This window comes from Pteropus medius, unplaced genomic scaffold (genome assembly GCF_902729225.1).
Source record: "Pteropus medius unplaced genomic scaffold, Ma_sr-lr_union100, whole genome shotgun sequence".
NCBI lineage: Eukaryota > Metazoa > Chordata > Mammalia > Chiroptera > Pteropodidae > Pteropus > Pteropus medius.
This window is the reverse complement of record NW_024354500.1, coordinates 14,161,331-14,182,124: the sequence shown is the minus strand read 5'-3', so window position 1 is coordinate 14,182,124 and position 20,794 is coordinate 14,161,331. Positions and strand designations below refer to the sequence as shown.

At 33.2% G+C, this 20,794-nt stretch overlaps 1 protein-coding gene and 1 pseudogene across 7 annotated transcripts in view; both read left to right on the top strand.

Annotated features, from left to right (window-relative positions):
• Positions 1-19,685, top strand: part of TTK (TTK protein kinase) — a 41,538-nt gene extending 21,853 nt beyond the window's left edge. For 3 of the 7 annotated variants that reach the window (XM_039852909.1, XM_039852912.1, XM_039852910.1), the window contains 9 exons: positions 1,506-1,595; positions 5,483-5,640; positions 5,773-5,924; positions 6,948-7,072; positions 8,050-8,130; positions 15,945-16,121; positions 16,832-16,916; positions 17,259-17,356; positions 17,696-18,439. In XM_039852909.1, the coding sequence (XP_039708843.1) occupies positions 1,506-1,595; positions 5,483-5,640; positions 5,773-5,924; positions 6,948-7,072; positions 8,050-8,130; positions 15,945-16,121; positions 16,832-16,916; positions 17,259-17,356; positions 17,696-17,827 (1,098 nt within the window). In that variant the 3' untranslated portion in view covers positions 17,828-18,439. Of the gene's footprint in view, positions 1-1,505; positions 1,596-5,482; positions 5,641-5,772; positions 5,925-6,947; positions 7,073-8,049; positions 8,131-15,944; positions 16,122-16,831; positions 16,917-17,258; positions 17,357-17,695; positions 18,440-19,187 lie in introns of those variants that run through there. The other 4 variants (XM_039852914.1, XM_039852913.1, XM_039852915.1 and 1 more) reach the window with 3 other exon arrangements.
• Positions 18,534-18,652, top strand: LOC120595070 (uncharacterized; annotated as a pseudogene).
• Positions 19,686-20,794: the final 1,109 nt, after the last annotated feature.

Below are 20,794 nucleotides of genomic sequence, written 5' to 3'. Positions count from 1 at the left end.
CCAGTTTGAATAGCTAGATACAACTTCTTTTGTAATCAAAGTTACTTTTTATTTCATTTAACTAATTAAGCCAGCTGTTAATGAGCAGCCTCATTTCATTGGCTGCTGAATAAACAGGTAAATTTTTTAAAAAAATCAGAATAGCAAGATGAGATGTTACTAGAATATATTATAAAACTTAAAAATTATAAACGAATTTTTTTTACTGGTGAGGCGATTGCATTGCCATCTGTAGAAAAGTTAATTTAGACGGTCTCCTGACATAAATACTAAAATTAGTTTCTAATAACTATCTGAGAGACAGCTTAATACTGATAGAAAAGATGGGCTTTGAAGAGAGGTGCCTGGCCATGAATCTTGGCCTCACTCCTTACCAGCTGTATGATATATAAACATAGGTTACACACACACATATATGTATCTTAAAACAGAACCTGGTACTTAGTAAATAATTAAAATAGCAGCAATTATTATTTAAATAACAAAACAGCAAGAAAAAAATAACCCATAAGTAATTAATTATACAAATCAAGAGATAAGAAAGTTAGATAACAGAAAGTAGAACAGTGGTTACCAGGGGCTAGAGGAAGGGAGGAATGGGGAGTTAATATTACTAGATATAGTTTCAATATAAGATAATGAAAAGTTCTGGAGATGGATGGTGGTAATGGTTACACAACAATGTGAACGTACTTGATGCCACTGCATTGTATACTTAAACATGGTTAAAATGGTAAATTTCATGTTATATATATTTTACCACAATTAAAAAAAATAGAACTAACTGAGATTTATTCAGATCTTGTTTCAACTTGGTTAATCAGGCTAATCAGGTGCTCTTTGTGTTTTCACCTTCCTTGTCAGCTCAGAATAAGTCCTCTCATTCCATTCCATCTGTTCAAAGCTTTTATAGGTCCACAGAGAGCTCTAGCATAAGGGAAGGGAAGAAAGGGAACATATAGTAGATCAGTTGAAAGTCTGCTGAGGAAATGCTATGGTTCAAATTAAGTAACTTGTTGAACATCACCCAGCAAAAAGGGAGCATGGCTGAAATTTGCATTTGTCGGGTTGACTCTGGAGCTCTTAGAACCTTAGCTCACTGTTTTTCTATAATGTAATGTTAAATGAGAAAATTTGTGTGTTATATATATGTAAATATGCAAGTAAAGAGGTTTGTGTAAGAAAAAGATAAAGATGAAAAGTGATAGCTTAAGAATTCATATGTTGGATATTAACCCCCCAGCCCCAATTCTTCTATTTATGTATTTAGGTTAAGTAAAGGCAAGTTAGAGGGGAAGACCTTAGATGTTTGTCTGTATATTAATTTAATAAGTTTATTTCTTTGACTAAAGTATGTAAATTCCCTTTTTAAAATAATTGTGACTAATATCTAACTAAAATTTAAGATGATTTCAAAGTTGGAAGTATTTCATGATATTAAATGTAAGCTAGTTTCTCAGGCATATTATTTGACCCTTTGAATCTTTTTTGTCTTAATTATTTAGATTTCAGCATCCTCTTCAAACGAATGCATTTCAGTGAAAGGAAGAATTTATTCCATTTTGAAGCAGATAGGAAGTGGAGGTTCAAGTAAGGTAAGTATCTTAAATATTTAAGAAACAAATGAAAATATCTTAAACTTAACTTTCTTTGTCTTTTTACCTTTTTGGTCTCTTTCTTAACTTTTAGGGAGCTATATTGCCCTTCAACCAAAAAAATCCTTCTCAGCCCCTGCTCCATTTACTCTCCCCGATAATGACGTATCTCTTAGGCCCATCTCTTAATTCCAATTCCCTGTTCTTCCCTCTTAATGTCCTTTTTCCTAATTTCTTCTCTAAATAACATTAACATTAACTTAAGGGTGGCAAATGACAGCTATGTTATTATCACAAAAAAATCTTTCTGAAAGTCAGGATCATGATATAAATAATATACTTAGGTTGTTTAATATGACTAATCAAGTTTTTTGACTAACGGATTATGTTTTGAGTTTTTCATTTCAAAAACAGTTTAGTAACATGAATTTCTGGAATTAGAATAGATCGTTTCCTAAATTTATATGAGTTCTGATTTTATATGGTTCTGTGAGTGAAAGGCATCTCAAAAGAGTTCTCTAAACTTACTATCATCAGTTCTTCTCATTATCTTCACTTAAATCCACTTGTCAGATTTTTTACCTTCATCACTCACTAAAATAATTATCAAGATTACTAATAAGCTCCACATTTTTGCCAAATCTGATTCTTAGCTTTGATTTTGGGTTACTTGGCATTCGGGATAGTTGATTATTCTTTTCTCACGGAAACTTTCTTTTTCCACGTAACATGTCTCAGTTTTCCTCCTCTGCAACTAATTGTTCTTTTCAGTCTTCCTCATGTCCCTGATCTCAATGGTGCAGTGCCTCAGCTCAGTCCTTGAGCTCTTTTCTTCTCTCTCTTAACTCGTTCTCTTAGTGTTCTTATTCAACTCATGGTTTTAGATACTAGATATATGCTGACAATTCCTAGACATATTTCCAGCTCACACCTTTCCCTTGAATTTCAGACACTCGTATGTCCACTTTGACTGCTCAGCATCTCTTCTCAGGCGTCTGCTAGATATTTAAATCTTAATATGTTCCAAAGATAACTCTCGCTCCATAGGCTTTCCCATTTTAGTAAACTGCAACTTCATTCTTCCAATTGCTGGGCCAAAAACCTGTAGTCATCATTGAGTCTACTTATTCTCACACATATATCCAGCCAATCAGCAAATCTTGTTGGTTCTACCTCAAAGTATATCCAGAATCTGACTATTTCTTACCACCTCCACTATTATGACTTTGGCCCAGGCAACTACCATCTTTTCATCTGGATTATTACAATAGCCTTTTAACCAGTCTCATTGACTTAGTCCTTATTCTCCTGGTCTATTTTAACATTAGTCAGTTTTCCTCCACATATCCTCATGTATTTGCTCAAGTGTCTTCTCAATCAGTCCTTCCTCACTCTCTTTAAAACCGTATCTCCCACTTCCCATCACTCATGAGCTCCATTCTCCTCTCCTGCTTTTTCTCTGTAGCTCATCTTCTAACGTGCTCTGTAATTTACTTACTTGGTTGGTTGCTTGTATCCCCCTCGATTGAATACAGGTTCCATCATCATATGGATGTTTGTCTGATTTGCTCAGTGATATTTGTTCTGTTATCTGTACTAGTGTCTAAAACATAAGGGAGACTAAAGTATTTGTTGAATGAATGAACTGTTTCTCCTCAGCTCTTTTGCTGTTATAAGTTAAGGATGAGATATGAAATGAAGCCTGTTAGGTTTATTTTAAATTTTACTGTTAATTTTCTAAGCCAGCTAAGACTATCTTGTTAACTAATTATGAATAAGGTACGTACAATACCATAAATAGCAAGTTTTCAATAATATTAGTTTCTTTTCTGTATGCATTTCCTTTATTCTTTCCTTTGCCTCAAATTTTAGGCATGGCGATAAAGGGATAATGCAACTGATTTTTATCAATATATTTGAATTACCTGATTTAGTTGCTTTAATAGAAATTCTTTGGTTAATATTTATTATTAGTTATTTAGCTATATTTTAATAGTGTCAAGGAAAGGTATTTATTTAGTGGCTTATCTTCAGAGAATGTAGAATAATTTTAACAGTGTTTAGACATTTTTTCTTTGGAGTATAATAAAGATTTATAAGAGCATAATCTTATTTAAGTCAAGGGCCAAGCAATAAAGCCATGACCAGCTCATACTGTCTTAATGTGATTAAATTATTGTTATTTAATTCAGTTATGATGGAGTTGGAAAAATCAACATGCCTTGGGGGAAAAAAACATACTTTATGGAACTAACACTGTTTATTTTCTTTCTAGAGAGTAGGCAGTGACCAACTTACGCTGTGTTAAGAGCATTTAGAAAGGTCATGGGGCATTCATAGGATGGCCAAGCCACTGGCCTTAGTAGTTCTTTTATTAACTTCTCATAAAAACTGACAAATTATAACTGACACTTTCTGTGTGAAATGGAAATAAGGGCTACCTAATCTACCTCATAGTTATTATAACAAGAGTTTTGTCAGAGCAGAGGTAATAGGAGAGTAAAAGCATACAAATGCAAAAAGTTGATTTAAAAGTTTTCATTTGTTCAAATTTTTTGATATCTTATTATATAGTTTTAATATCCTGCAGATCTTTCTGATATACCTGACAACTTAAATCTGTTTTTAAATGTCCACTTTATTCTGTCCTAATTGTCTTTAATGGTGGTAGCTAACATTTGCTACACTCCGAACACATCATCTCAGTCATCCTTCCAAACCTGTATGGTAGGTACTAACGACATATTTATTGTGTTAAAACAGAATGGTAGATATCTCAATTCTTTGAGATTTGTAAGGCTGTTTACCTTATACAAAATGCTATTTTAAAATTATTTTTATCTATTTCCTTGCTATTTTCCACTGACTCTTGACCTATCATTGTTTTATGCCCCTCCCCCCTTTAATTTGCTATGTGTGTAAATAAACCTAGTAATACTTTGTTTTGTGTTTAAAATTTTTAAAGTAACTAAGCTGTACTTGACAACCTAATAGGTTCTCCTTATTAGTGCAGTTGCAGTGCATGAACCTGATATATACTAGCATTTTTCTCATTTTTTGCCAGCATCTGCCGGGTTGTCAAGGTTAAATGACTTTTAAATAAATGATGTTTACTTCAACATGTTAAAGAGATAAATGAGTCTAATTTTCCTTGCTTACACTGGCATTTTGTGTTTGAATTCTTGCCCCATCCCTTTTGCTTTTTTGCTGAAGATTAGACACATTAGCAGTGTCTTATACTTTTCAAAATGTATAATCTCCATTATTAGTATTGCTTAGAAGTTGGCTGTCATTATAGCTGCAGTAATTTGACCTGGATCTTAGAGATCTGACGACGTGCTTACAGGAACTGGTTCCTATAAAATTGACGTTGAAAATTAGACCTAATCTACTTTTCACAACTAAGTATACTGATAGCTTACAATTAGTACATATTTTTAAGTATTCTCTGTTTACCACATGAATGAAATTGTCAACTCCAGGCACAATGGGAAAAACACTAACTGAAATAAATTGACTGTTTATTACAGCCTTTAGTCTTCCTTAAGATTTCTGAATGTCTTTTTCTTTAGGCTATTTCCCTAGTTAGAATGTCTTTGTCTTTTTCTTTAGGTAATTTCCCAGCAGAACATATATGAAATTTATATTATCTTTCTCATATATTGATATAGAGACTTTTTAGGGTTTATGCCTTTGAGTTACTGAAAGCCCATTGTCATAGGTAGCTGAGAATGTACTACTTACTCTCCTAAAATGTTTTTTTCTTCTATACTCAAAATAAGCCCAGACATTTTTAATTATTCATATCAGTATTCCTTAACCTGTCTTAATAAATTTAGTATTGTGTTAATACAATTCTAAACTTTTCCCTTTGTTCTACTATATAGGTATTTCAGGTATTGAATGAAAAGAAACAGATACTTGCTATAAAGTATGTGAACTTAGAAGAAGCAGATAATCAAACAATTGATAGTTACAGGAATGAAATCGCTTATTTGAATAAACTACAACAACACAGTGATAAGATCATTCGACTTTATGATTAGTAAGACTTTTTTTTTTTAAATTTAAAAGAAAACTTTTGGAGGTATAATTCTTCTGATAAATACCTAATAAGTCTTAATAGTATAACCTAACCATTTATTGTTTTGTTGTTTTTATTTGTTTTTAATGGTAGTGAAATCACAGACCAGTACATCTACATGGTAATGGAGTGTGGAAATATTGATCTTAATAGTTGGCTTAAAAAGAAAAAATCCGTTAATCCATGGGAACGCAAGAGTTACTGGAAAAATATGTTGGAGGCAGTTTACACAATTCATCAACATGGTATTTTAAAATCTCTATTATGTAAAGTTAAAATATTCATTAATAGTGTCATCTTAGAGAAATATACCTACAATTTTAAGATATTGGTTATTGTCACCTTTAGACTAAATAAACTAAATATTTGAAAATTTTTTTAAAGATGAAGAGACAAAATCATTTCTTTAAAGCACTGTTAACCAGAGAAGATAGAGCATGAACACAAGTTCCACATCCGTAAATACAAAATGTATCTTTATCAATATTAATGCAGTCATAATCCTAAATCTTCGAATACTTGGATTATAGCAGATCTGAGACTTTGGGGTTCAGGCATCCTAAAAATCTAAGATATTTCACTCATTCTAGTTTTTTTATATCAAGTGCCTTGTGTGAGAGTTGGTTTTTATTTTTATTTATTTATTTTTTAACTGTTAGCCTTACCTTTTGGCTTGGTTTTTTACTTTACTTGGACTTGGTTCTTTTTAGGCTTCTCTACCTTTGTTTTATCCTTTTTAATAACTATTAACCTGGATAATCGTAATTTGTCTCCTCATGTCTCCCTTCCTATAAGTTAAAAGAATTCACCAGTGATGAAGATAAGGCTATAGGGATGGAGGTGTCAGGAACATGAGGGGCTCACCATCTGACAGTATAATTTACAATGCTCTCTAATGGGTGGCGAATTACAGTGGTTAAGTATAAACTCTGAAGCCAGCTGCTTGGGTTCATCTCATGGCACTGTCACCTAGGCCCTGTGACACTGAAAAAATGACTTAAAATCTTTGCCTTAGTACCTCACCTAAAAATGGGGATAATAGTACTTACCCTAACATTGGTATAAGGTTTAAATGATTCAATACAAGCAACAAACTTAGAATAGTGCCTGGCACATAGCAGGTGCTATATGTTTGTAGACTGTATTAAAAATGAATATTTAATTTGATTGACTAATTAAAGGAATCCGTTTGGCCAGTAGATTGTGAATTTTTTTGTACTTACAATGTTTTACATTGTCTAACATTATAATGGATTTTTATTTTGAAGGCATTGTTCACAGTGATCTGAAACCTGCTAACTTTCTGATAGTTGATGGAATGCTAAAGCTAATTGATTTTGGTATCGCAAACCAAATGCAACCAGATACAACAAGTATTGTTAAAGACTCTCAGGTGAGACTTAATGAATGGTTGCTTACCACACAGTAGAATTTAATTTCTTTTAACCTGTGAAGTATTATTTTGCTAATGGGGATTTTATCTTCACCTACCTCATTAAATGACTCGAAGCTTTTTTATAAGAATGGGTACTTTAACTACAAAAACAAATAAAAACCATGACTAATACAAATTTGTATAGATAGTCAAGATCCAGTAGAAATATATCCAGCAATTTTGAATGATTGTTCTATAGCTGAGTTAGAGAAGCGGTAATACCTATCTTGGAAATCATCTTGGTCATTCATTATCTAAAATTCACCCAAAACTTGGTCTCAGAGTTTTCCAGTAGCAGCCAAAGAGGGAATTGCAGTTACATGTTTTGCATTGTTCATGAGGTAAGATTATTTCACTCTTCCAGAGAAGTAAGGCTTTTCCTATCAGTTACATTTAGGAAAAAAAAAAATTCATATTCCAAGCACTATAATAAATAGTGTACTCAGCTGAATTTTAGAATAAAATAATGCATTTAAAATTGGCATCATCCTACTGTGAAAACTTGCATCCCATCTCAGTTCAGATATGGGCTCAGGGAGTATTTGGAGAAAAGGTAGATTGTTGGTTGGCTGGTTGATTTTTAAAAAGCATTGTGAGTCTATTCCAACACAGGAATGAGTGATTGATCGATTCTTTCATAATTTATTTCTGTTAATATAATTCTAGCCTGGACAGTTTTACGGTAGTTGCCAACCATAACCACAGAAAAAACAGCGTTCTGAAAGGAGCCACTTTGCTGGTTATGAGCCCAATTTATTTTGCTGGAGTTATGAAGAAATTTATGTCTTAATATTGCTGTTGTTTGAGTTTTTCAGATATATTACTGAAATCTGTAATTACCTAAGTTTCCAAGACTCTGGCATTTGTGTTTTTACAAATCTAAAGCAGAATGAAGTATTTTCATTGATTTGTGTTTTCTGTGATTTGGCAAACAGGTTGGTACAGTTAATTATATGCCACCAGAAGCAATCAAAGATATGTCTTCCTCAAGAGAGAATGGAAAATCCAAATCAAAGGTACTATAAAAGTTATTTACATCCCATTTACCTTGTATCAATAGGGTATATTCTATTCTCTGAATAAACTTAACAGATAACTGAAAGTTATTTTAAGTTTTAAAACTTAATAGGCCATTGCAGAGATTATCGTGGGATTTAATTTCACCCTTCTTCTTTGGTTTGAGATTGTTCTTTAATGTTATGCTTTTAATATGGCGATGCCTTACAGTGTGCTCCTACAAGAAATGCACCTAGATATTTCTTGAGTTTTAAAACTAAAGAAAAAAAATTAGGACTAAATTAGCTCTGATTTGGACACCTTAAATAACAGAATTGATAACCTTTGAAGTCTCATTTTGTTTCTTCTGTGATTCTTACATTTTATTTCATACCATTTATTCACTTGTGGATACTACATTTCCAAGTACAACTCTAGAATATACTTTTTCCTGGCCTGCCATTGGCTATTTTCCCATGTACCTTATTTCATCATCTCAGTGAGCTTTGTGTTAGCCTCATTAGTGCCTCGTGGACCCATTTTGCCTGTAATAATGCCTCCAACTCCCAAGCTAATCCTTTCTCCATAGCAGTGTAACCAAGCGGATACAAGCACACATTGTTGTCCAAGGACAGGATTCAAGTAATAAATCTTGCCTCTTCATTAACTGTCTTTGCAACTTGCCTAGATTCTTCATCTGTAAATTAATTTACAAACAGTATCTATTTTAAAAGTAATCAAGGTGTAAGTGAGAAAGAATATAATAGTACATCGTCCAGCTCATAATAATTGCTGAATAAATGTGCTTTTATTTACTAAATATATTTTCCTAGAAATTGTGGCTGCTAAAAACCTTTTCAAATAACTGCCAAATAGTCTCTCTTATAAAATTATTTTTATATCTGTTTCACTTCCCTTTTTCTTCTCATACTTAGATTTGTTGTCCTCTTTTTTTTCTTTTACTTGATTAGACTTGCCATGGTTTTGTTAATTTTAAAGAAAAGAGTCTTGATTTTATTTATTAGTTCTATTTTCATAGAATTAATTAATTCTCTCTAATAAGCTTCTGCTTTTATCTTTATTCCCTTTAGGTTTTCTTTTCCTAGCTTCTGGATTTAAATAAGTGCTAATTTAATTTTAGTATTCTTATAATTAAAATATTAGTGCTGAATTTTACTGAGTTTTACTTTAGCTTCTACTTCCAGGTTTTCCTGTAATATTTCTTACTTCCCTTAATTCTATAATTTGTAGTTTCAGTTTTAAAATTGTTTCTTTTTTACATTAAAATAAGATTTATTTTAAGTTGCATGTAGGGTTTAGATTTTTTTCAGTTGTTAACTCAGTGCTTATTTATTTATTTATTTTAAATTAGTAATTATTACCTTTATTTACTTATTTACTTTTCAATCTCCCACCTCCCCCTTCCCCCTCCCCTCTGGTAACCACTAGTCCATTGTCCATGTCCCTGAGTCTCTGTTTGTTTGTCCTGTTCTTTTGTTGCTTTTAGGTTTATATCCCACATATAAGTGATATCATGTGATTTTCAACTTTTTCTGTCTGGCTTATTTCGCTTGGCATGATTATCTCAAGGTCCATCCATGTTGTTGCAAATGGCAGTATTTCATCTCTTCTTATGGCTGAGTAATATTCCATTGTATATATGTACCATAGGTTCTTCAGCCAATCATCTGTTGTAGGACACTTTGGTTGCTTCCATGTCCTGGCCACTGAGAATAATGCTGCTGTGAACATTGGTGTGCAAATATCTTTTCGAATATGAGTTTTCAAGTCTTTGAGGTAAATACCCAGTAGAGGGATTGCTGGATCATATGGTAGATCAATTCTTAGTTTTTTGAGGAACCTCCATACTGTTTCCATAGTGGCTGTACCAATTTGCAATTCCATCAGCAGTGTGTGAGGGTTCCTTTTTCTCCACATCCTCTCCAGCGTTTGATATTACTTGTCCTGTTGATTATAGCAATTCTAATAGGTGTGAGATGGTATCTCGTTGTGGTTTTGATTTGCATTTTCCTAATAGCTAGCGATGTTGAGCATCTTTTCATGTATTTGTTGGCTGTTTTATGTCCTTTAGGGAGAAGTGTCCGTTCAGGTCCACTTCTCATTTTTTGATCGGATCGTTTGTTTCTTTGTTAGTATTGAGTTGTGTGAGTTCTTTGTATATTTTGGATATTAGGCCTTTCTTTATCAGAGGCATTGCTTGCAAATATATTTTCCCATTCAGATGGTTGTCTCTTTACCTTGTTGACGGTTTCTTTTGCCGAGCAGATGTGGTCCCTTTTAGTTTGATGTAGTCCCATTCATTTATTTTTGCTTTTACTTCTCTTGCCTTTGAGGTCAAATTCTTAAAATCCTCTTTAAATCCAAGGTCTTTGAGTTTAGTTCCTATGTTTTCTTCTATGCATTTTATTGTTTCAGGTCTTATATGCAGGTCTTTAATCCATTTTGAGTTAATTTTGGTGCGTGATGATAGACAACAGTCTAGTTTCATTCTTTTGCAGGTGGTTTTCCAGTTTTCCCAGCACCATTTATGGAAGAGGATTTTCTTTTTCCACTGTATGTTTTTGGCTTTTTTGTCAAAAATTATTTGTCCGTATAAATATGGGTTTACTTCTGGACTCTCAATTCTGTTCCACTGGTCCATGTGTCTGTTTTGCTGCCAATACCATGCTGTTTTGATTACTGTCACTTTGTAGTATAATTTGAAGTCGGGCAGAGTGATGCCTCCGGCCTCGTTCTGTTTTCTCAGGATGGCTTTGGCAATTCGGGGTCTTTTGTGCTTCCATACAAATCTGATGATTTTTTGTTCTATTTTTTAAAAAAACGCCAGTGGGATTTTGATGGGGATTGCATTAAATCTGTGTAATGCTTTAGGTAATATGGTCATTTTAACTATGTTGATTCTTCCAATCAACGGAATATTTTTCCATTTTAACTATGTTGATTCTTCAAATCCAACGGAATATTCTTCCAATGGAATATTTTTCCATTTCTTTGTATCTTCTTTGATTTCTTTTAATAGGGTCTTATAGTTTTCATTATTATAGGTCCTTCATGTTTCGTTAAATTTATTCCTAGTTATTTTATTCTTTTTGTTGCAATTGCGAAAGGCATTATTTTTTCCACTTTTTCTGACACTTTGTTGTTAAGAGTATAGGAACGCTATTGATTTTTGAACGTTGATTTTGTATCCGGATACTTCACTGTATTTGCTTATTGTTTCTAGTAGTGTTGTGGAGTCTTTAGGATTTTCTATGTAGAGAATCATGTCATCCGCAAATAGTGATAGTTCGATTTCTTGGTTTCCTATTTGGATGCCTTTTATATCTTTCTCTTCTCTGATTGCACTCACCAGGACTTCCAATGATATATTGAATAAGAGTGGCAATAGTGGACAGCCTTGCCTTGTTCCTGATCTTAGAGGGAAGGTTTTTAGTTTTTCACCATTAAGTATAATGTGGCTGAGGATTTGTCATAGATGGCCTTTATTATGTTAAGGTACTTTTCCTTCTATTCTGATTTTGTTAAGTGTTTTGATCATAAATGGATGCTGTATCTTGTTGAAGGCTTTTTCTGCATCTATTGATATGATCATATAGTTCTTATTTTTTAATTTGTTTATGTGATGTATCACATTAATCGATTTGCGAATGTCGAGCCATCCCTGTGCCCCTGGGATGAAGTCCACTTGATCGTGGTGTATAATCTTTTGAATATGTTGCTGTATTCGGTTTGTTAGTATCTTATTTAGGATTTTTGCATGTGTGTTCATGAAAAATATTAGTCTGTAGTTTTTTTGTATTATCCTTACTAAATTTTGATATCAAAGTAATATTGGCCTCATGAAATGAATTGGAAAGTATTGCCTCCTCTTCAATTTTTTTGGAAGAGTTTGAGGAGAAAAGGTATTAAATCTTTTTTGAATGTTAGGTAGAATTCGCTGATGAAGCCATCTGGTCCTGGACTTTGACTTTTTGGTAGGTTTTTGATGATTGTTTCAATTTCCATGCTACTGATCAGTCTATTTAGATTTTCCAGTTCTTGATTTAGTCTAGGAAGATTGTATTTTTCTAAGTACTGGTCTATTTCTTCTAGGTTATTAAATTTGGTGTTATATACTTTTACTTAATATTCTTGTATGATCCCTTGTGTTTCTGCGATGTCAGTCGTAATTTCCCCTCTTTCATCCCTGATTTTGTTGATTAGTGTCCTTTCTCTTTTTTCTTTAGTGAGTCTAGCCAGGGGTTGGTCAATTTTATTAACCTTCTCAAAGAACCAGCTCTTTGTTGCATTTATTTTTTCTATTTTTTCGTTTTCAATTTCATTTATTTCTGCTCTAATTTTGATGATTTCGTTCTTTCTGCTGACTTTAGGCTTCATTTGTTCTTCCGTTTTTTATTTTTTAAGATGAAGCGTTAGGTGGTTTATTTGGGCTCGTTCTTGTTTTTGGAGATAGGCCTGTAATGATATGAACTTTCCTCTTATGACCACTTTTGCTGTGTTCCAAAAGTTTGGATATGTTGTACTATCATTATCATTCGTTTCTATGTATCTCTTGATCTCTCTTTTTATTTCTTCCCTGACCCAGTTATTTTTCAGTAGCATGTTGTTTAATCCTCATGTGTTTGTGATTCTTCCTGATTTCTTATTGCAGTTGATCTCTAGTTTCAGAGCATTATGATCAGAGAATATGGTTGGTATGATTTCAACCCTCTTATTTTTGTTGTGGCTATCTCTGTGTCCCTGTAGGTGGGATTGTTCCATATGCACTAGAGAAGAATGTATAAGCAGCTGTTTTGGGATGGAGGGCTCTGTAAATGTCAATTATGTCCAGTTGGTCTAATGTATCATTTAAGGATGATATTTCCTTATTGATTTTCTGTTTGGTCCCCTACTATGGTCCCCTACAATGGTCCCCTACTATGATAGTGTTTTGGTCTGTTTCTCCCTTTAGTTCTGATAGTAATTTCTTTACATATTTCAGGGCTCCTTGATTGGGAGCATAGATATTAATAAGTGTTATATCTTCTTTGTGCACGATTCCCTTTATCATTATGAAGTGTATCTTTCTTTACCTTTTTTATTTCGAAGTCTATTTTGTCTGAAATTAGTATTGCTACTCCCTCTTTTCTCTGAATGCCATTTGCTTGAAATATCACATCCACCCTTTCACTTTGAGTCTATCTTTGTCTTTGGAGCTGAGCTGTGTCTCCTGGAGGCAGCATATGGTTGGGTTTTGTTTTTTGATCCATTCTGTAACTCTGTGCCTTTTTATTGGTGAGTTCAGTCCATTTACATTTAGGATGATTATTGAAATATGAGGTCTTATAGCCATTTTATCTTTTGCTTTCTGGTAGCTTGGTGTTTCCACTGCTTCTTTGTCCTTTTGTTTCTGTTTTTTTTATTTTGGTTAGCTTTTGTGGGTTTTGTCTCTGGTTCTTCTTGTTTTATGTTATATACTTCAGTTCTGAATCTTTGGTGTGTAGTTACCATTATGACTATGTAAAGGATAGTTATATATATACAGTCCATTTTCTTCTGTGCTTGCCTTATTTCCATTCCCTGTTGCAAATTTGAATCATTGTTATCTCAATTTGTCCTTATGTATACTGAACGGTCATTACTATCTTATTATAACAATTCTCTTCTTATTATTTAAGCTTATAATACCTTGTTCTTAGTAAGGGTTGCAGTCCTCTGCTTCTACTTGCCTGATAGTCATTTTATTCCTAATTACGTATTTTTTTGTTGTTGTTTTAGGTGAGGTGACCCCTTTCAGTATTTCCTGTAGTGCAGGCCTCGTAGTGGAGAATTCCCTCAATTTTTGTATGTTTAGAAAGGTCTTCATTTGTCCTTCATATCTAAAGAAGAGCTTAGCCATATACATTATTCTAGGCTGGTAGTTCCTTTCACTTAATAGTTTAAATATTTGATTCCATTTCTTTCTGGCTTGTAAGGTCTGCATTGAGAAGTCCAAGGATAATCTAATGGGTTTTCCTTTATATAGTACTGTATTCTTTTCCCTGGCTTCCCTGAGAATTCTTTGTCATTGATTTTTGATAACTTTAATACATTGTGTCTTGGTTAAGGCTTTTTTGAGTTGAGATAATTGGATGTTCTATTGACTTCTTGAATTCCAAGCTCCAGCTCATTCCTTAGATTTGGGAAATTCTCGTCCACTATTTGTCTGAAAATGCTTTCTAGTCCCTGTTCCTTTTCCTAGCTTTCGGTAATGTCCATTATTCTTATGTTTCCTCTTATGATGGTGTCAGCTAATTCTTGTATTTCTCTTTCATTATTTTTCATTCTTTAGTTTCTCTCTTCTTCCTTCTGATTTATTTTTAGATTTCTGTTTTTGATATTACTGATCCTTTCCTCCATTTGGTTGACTATTTCCCAAGCTTGCTATTTCATATTTCAACTCTTGCAGTGTGCTTTTTTTTTATCTCCAGAATATCTGTTCTTTTTGAGGGTTTCAGTCTCCTTGCTCTGCTAATCTAGTTGTTTTTTTAATTCCTGAAATTGTTGATATGATTCATTTCGGAACTCACTGAGTTTTTTCAGAAGTACCATCCTGAAGTCTCTGTCATTTACGTTGCATATTTCTATGTCCGTAAGCTTATTTTCCGGAGATTTTTCTCTTTCTTTCTGAGGTGCCTTGTCACCTTGGTTGTTCATGGTGTTTAATGGACTATTTCTCCACCTGGGCATTAATAGAAGTGTATTCTGCTGTTTTTCCAGAAAGAAGGTGCTTTTCTTTTGGTGTAAGCCTCTTGGATCCATGCTTTATGTAAAGCCTTAAAAATGCCTTTAAAAAAATTTTTTTTATAGATATTTAATCACCCTCGCTACCCTCAGTTTCATTCCTTGTCAGTGTAAACAACAGTCTCAGCAGCGTTTGCTCAGATTCCCCTGGGGCTCATCGTGATCATTCTTGGAGAGTATGGGGGGAGGGGCCCTCTGGGTTGGGAGTTGCGGACTGCAGCTCAGCCTCAGTTTTGCAACTGGGGCTGGTAAAAATCAACTGTTGTTCCTTTGCAGTCCCATCCTGCTTCTCTGCTTTCTGCCCTTTTGATTGGGCCCTGCCGCCCACCATGGGGAGCTCACCGCACCTTCACCCCTTGTCCTTCTCCTGCAGGGAGCTCCGGAGGCTGCGAGAGGCAGTTTCTTTATTTCTCCCAGGCCAACGCCAGACACCGGGATTCTGACCTGTAGTAGCTCTTATGAGCAGATCCCATGCTCAGATGTGCTGGTGTGCAATTTGGGCGTTTTTTATTGAGTTTTAAATATTCAGCTTATTGTTGTTTCAAGGGGAGAGATCTGGGGACGTCTCTCACTCCGCCATGTTTCCTTCCTCAAAGTGATAGCTTGTGTTCTTGGGTTTAAAATAGCTCAACTTAAATAACATTTTAAGAATTTGTATGTACTTTTATACTATAAATTTATATAAAAATGTATTGTAATCTAATAACTGGGGAAAACAAGTTAATTTAAAATTTGCAGTTATATTTTTTAGTTTTGTAATTTTCAAGCTGATAAGAATATAATACTTTGTTTTAGGTGAAATATTTTAATTATGAGTTGAAAGATTTAAAGTGAAATATCTCTTGATAAAATATATTAAAAACTTGAAAAAGATGTTTTGTCATGTAAACATCATCTGATACGTGCACATTCATTGAGGTTTAGTTATGATTTTAAATATTAGGGTTTGTACATATATGTGTTTGTGTATATATAATATTCTTACATTTAATTTTATATTAAAATATGACAACTTTTTGTTTCTTTCTTTTTTTTTTTTTTTGCAACCTAGATAAGCCCCAAAAGTGATGTTTGGTCCTTAGGATGCATTTTGTACTATATGACATATGGGAAAACACCATTTCAGCATATAATTAATCAGATTTCTAAATTACATGCTATAATTGACCCTAATCATGAAATCAAATTTCCTGATATTCCAGAGAGAGATCTTCAAGATGTGTTAAAGGTAATGTTAATAGTATATAGATATAGAGAAACAGTATGTCATATACAGTTGACCCTCTAACAACTCAGGGGTTAGGGGGACCCATACCAGTGCCATCCCACTCCACCCCGACACAGTCAAAAATCTGCATATAAGTTTTGACTCCCCAAAAATTTAACTATTAATAGCCTGCTGTTGACTGAAAACCTGAATGATAACATAACTGTCAATAAACACATTTTGTATGTTATATATATTATATGCTATATCCTTAAAGTAAAATAAGCTAAAGAAAAGAAAATGTTATTAAGAAAATCCTAAGGAAGAGAAAAATACATTTACAGTTTTTATTGACAAATATCTGCATATAAGTGGGCCACATAGTTCAAACACATGTTGTTCAAAGGTCGACTGTACATAAAAATGTTTGCTTGAAAAAAATACAGCTGAAATGATTAGAATAATGTAACTGGCTTAGCTATAACTAACTGGTCCATTGAAAGGAATTGCTGATTGAATTAGCTTTTTAAGGCATGTTAAGTTCACTTTGAAGGTATTAGTTTTAAAATGTATAGTTGGGGATTTTGCAAAAATGACATGAAATAATCTCATTTCTGAGTAGGCTATCTAGAAAGCAACTTCTGTAATACAATGCAATCTGAAAGAGTACTTTATCAATATTATATAAGAAAACTTGCTTTGTTTTAAAAAATTAATCTTTATTTTTATAGCGTTGTTTAATAAGGGACCCTAAACAGAGGATATCCATTCCCGAGCTTCTGGAGCATCCATATGTTCAAATTCAAACTCATCCAGGTACTTCTTTAAAAATCAATTTATTACCAGATTACTAATATAAACAGACTTTTAACTATAACAAGAAGAAACATTCTGAATTGGCTGCTCTTTCCAAGACTGCCTTCTTCCCTAAGGAAGTTCCTTTTATGCTAAATACTAAAATAAACGAAATTGCCTTTTTTGTTTGTTTGTTTGTTTACTTGCTAGCATATATTTTTACTTATCCTAGATAAGAGGCTGTGATCAGTGATAAATTACAAGAATGCTAATTATTGTGCTGTAAAACAGAATGTGTATTGGTATACGAAGTTATAGTTTTCTTATTGGTACCAGTGTGTTAATGATTATAATTTCTTATAGGTAATCAGATGGCTAAGGGAACCTCTGAAGAAATGAAACATGTCCTGGGCCAACTTGTTGGTCTGAATTCTCCTAACTCCATTTTGAAAGCTGCTAAAGTAAGAATTTCTATTGCTTACCTAAATTCATTTTAATTGTTGTGTATAGTTTAGTAAGTTAGACACTTAAAACAGGTAATTCAAAGGAAAGTTGGTCAAATCATCAGGTCAGCTATGAAGTATGTATCTACATTTAGATACTTAACATGCGCTTTTTGACAAATATAGATTTATGTGATTTACATTATTATTGTGCAGATAGCACAATTGAAAGTAGATTAACATATAAAGGGCATTCAGAAGATTGATGTCAGGTCTCAACTGGAATAAAGTTAACAAGAAATCTGTCTTTTAAATCAATACCATTTTTAACACAGCTTTTGAATTCATGTCCTCTAGCCAATTTTTTTTCTTAAACCATCTTGGAGGGTGAAGTGGGTAAAGAAGATCAAATATATGGTAGCTGAAGGAAACTGGACTTCGGGTGATAAACAGATGTCAACTTGTAATGTACACCTGAAAATTATATAATTATATTAACCAAGGTTATTCCAATAAACTTAATTTTTAAAATGTTAAAAAAAAAGCGTCTTAGCAGAATTACAGTATTTGTCAATGTAATAATTTCTGTGAAGCTAAATGTAGCTCAGTACATTTCTCAAAGCAAATGTCTCAAACCCGTCAGCCTTCCAATGCCATTTTATATCTATACCCAAATTTTTAAATCTCACTGCCATCAGACACCTAGTCATTTCCAGAACCTTATGTGTGCTATTGACTAACTTGTTTAGTTGCTAAGCAATTACTAATTATATATTTCAATTGTAACATTATTATAAAATTATGGGAAGTTTTAGCTCTTTGGGTATGGGAAAAGCCAGTCTAAGATGTCAAGAACTTGGACACATTTGTGGAGGAACTAACCAACCATTCACTATTTTGCATTCATATAATATAAGGAAAATTTTCCTAAATTTTCTCAAGTTTTCCTGATGGCCAAATCAATGGCTTTAGGACTTAAATTGGACAATATTTGCTTCGTAATTTTACTCTATGTTTTATATCTCCATATTTTTAATTTCTACCATTGTGTTAGTTTGAAGCCTTTTAAAATAAAATCGAGGTGGATTGTCATAACCTTTATCACTAAGATTATGTGTCCCTTGATGTCAAAGATGTCATCTTCATAAATTAGGTGTTGACGTAGCCTTAAACTCTTTTTCAAATCTAGATTTTAGTCTACGGCCATGCTACCCTGAACAAGCCTGATCCCATCTGATCTTGGATGCTAAGCAGGGTTGGGCCTGGTTAGTACTTGGATGGGAGACCAACTAGGAAGACCCGGTTCTGTAGGCGTAAAAAACTAAATAAGAGATTGTAAGCTGACAAGGTCCTTGAAATCTGTGGGGTCAACCAAGGGTTGCCTTGCTTTAAAAAAAAAAAAAAATAGATTTTAATATAGCTAATTGTACTTATTAATATAACAATTTGTATGATTTTTAAAAATTTCTTCTATTCTTTAGTTTAAATGTCATTGGAATGTATATTTCCTGACAGGTGTATTTTTCAGTATGGGAATTTATTTAAGACTGGCTTTATTTAAGTAAAAGTAAAGAAAATCAAGAAGGCTTTGAAGATAAGTACATACATATGCTTTATTAATAGCATATTAAGAGCATTTCTCTTACAGAAAGATTGAGCTGCATCTCATGATAGCTGATTATTAGGCCAGGCTAGGTGTTAAAATTCTTAATTATTTCCAGCAGTTTGTAAAATGACTTCCTAATTATAAGAACAAGAGAGAGATGTATTACACATTAAAATATGTGGTTATCCTTATTAATCTGATAATTTTAAAAATTACAAAACAGATATGTGTTTTTAATTTCAGACTTTATATGAGCATTATAGTAGTGATGAAAGTCATGATTCCTCTTCATCATCCAAGACTTTTGAAAAAAAATGGGAAAAAAAATGATTCATAACCACTCAGAAGCTGTCAAGTATCACCTGTAAAATATGTTGGATTGTTACACTCCTGATTCTTTGGATATCTGCTCTTGAAGACAACTTCACTCTGAAATGTTATTGGCAGAAAAATTCAGTGGATTATCCTCAAAAGAAAACTGTAAAAATAATAACCACTAATGACACTATATATTAAATTGTAGAATTTTTTTCTCTTATGCTTTTCTGTAAATCTAACCTAGTTGATATCATTTCACACTTGGAGCTATGGGTGGACAACTGAAATATATTCTGAAGAACTATGTAAATAAAGCTTTGTAGAATAAAATGACAGTAAAATTTCAAAGCTGTAAAATGATTTTCTTCAAACAAATGTATTGGTGTGGTAGCAAAATTCTTAATAAAAATTGAATTAAGGGAAGACATAAGAGTAGACCTTTAGTAAATGAATGTTGGTGGGATTAGGAGGTGGGGGAAAGAATTCCAAAGGTTTTAATCCTAAAATAGATTTCCTAATTGCTTTATAGCACTGAGATAGTCCAGAGTTTTAGGGCTGCACTTGACTCTTAATTCTCCCTTTTGATTCTTCATAATATCTATTGTTTTTGAGGTTTAGAATATCATTCTGGATTCTGTGGTGTAAGTTGTATAGGATGCCCTTATATGACTTGCTTGGTAATGGGTAATTACAAATGTGATCCCAGAGTCTCTGGAATTGAATCTAGTAGGTTAAATGTATCATCACATAGTATTCTTCCCCCTTTTTTTTTTTTTTTTTTTTTTTTTGATGCTTTTTTTTTAGAGTTTTCGGTTTGCAGCAAAATTGAGGGGAAGGTGCATTGATTTCCTATGTAGCCCCTGCCCCTATTCATGTATAGCCTCCCCCATTATTGACATTCCCCAACCAGAGGTGCATTTGTTACAATTAATGAACCTGCATTGACATACTATAATAATCACCTGAAGTCCATAGTATACATAAACAGTTCATTTTTGATGGTGTACATTTTATGAGTGCAGACAAATGTTGTAATAACATATATCCAACATTATGCTAATATCAGAGTATTTCTACAGTCTTAAAAATTCTGTTTCATCTATTCATTCTTTCCCTATCCCCCAGTGCCTGGCAGCCACTGATCTTTTTATTGTCTCCATAGTTTTGCCTTTTCCAGGATGTTATATACAGTTGACCTTTGACCAACACACATTTGAACTGTGCGGGTCCACTTATTCGTGGATTTTTTTCAATAAATACCTGTACTGTTTTCAATCTGGGGTTGAGAATCTGCAGGTTTGGAGTGTTGACTGTATGCAATGATCTACACCATTTTATATAGGAGACTTGAGCATCCACGGTTTTTGGTATCCCTGCAGAGAGGAACCAGTCCCCCTCAGATACTGAGGGACAACTAAGTTTTTGGAGAGTCTAAAGTTATATGTGGATTGACTGCAGGGGTTGGTGCAGCTAACCATTGCACTGTTCAAGGATCAACTATCGTTGGAATTATATAGTTCATAACATATTCA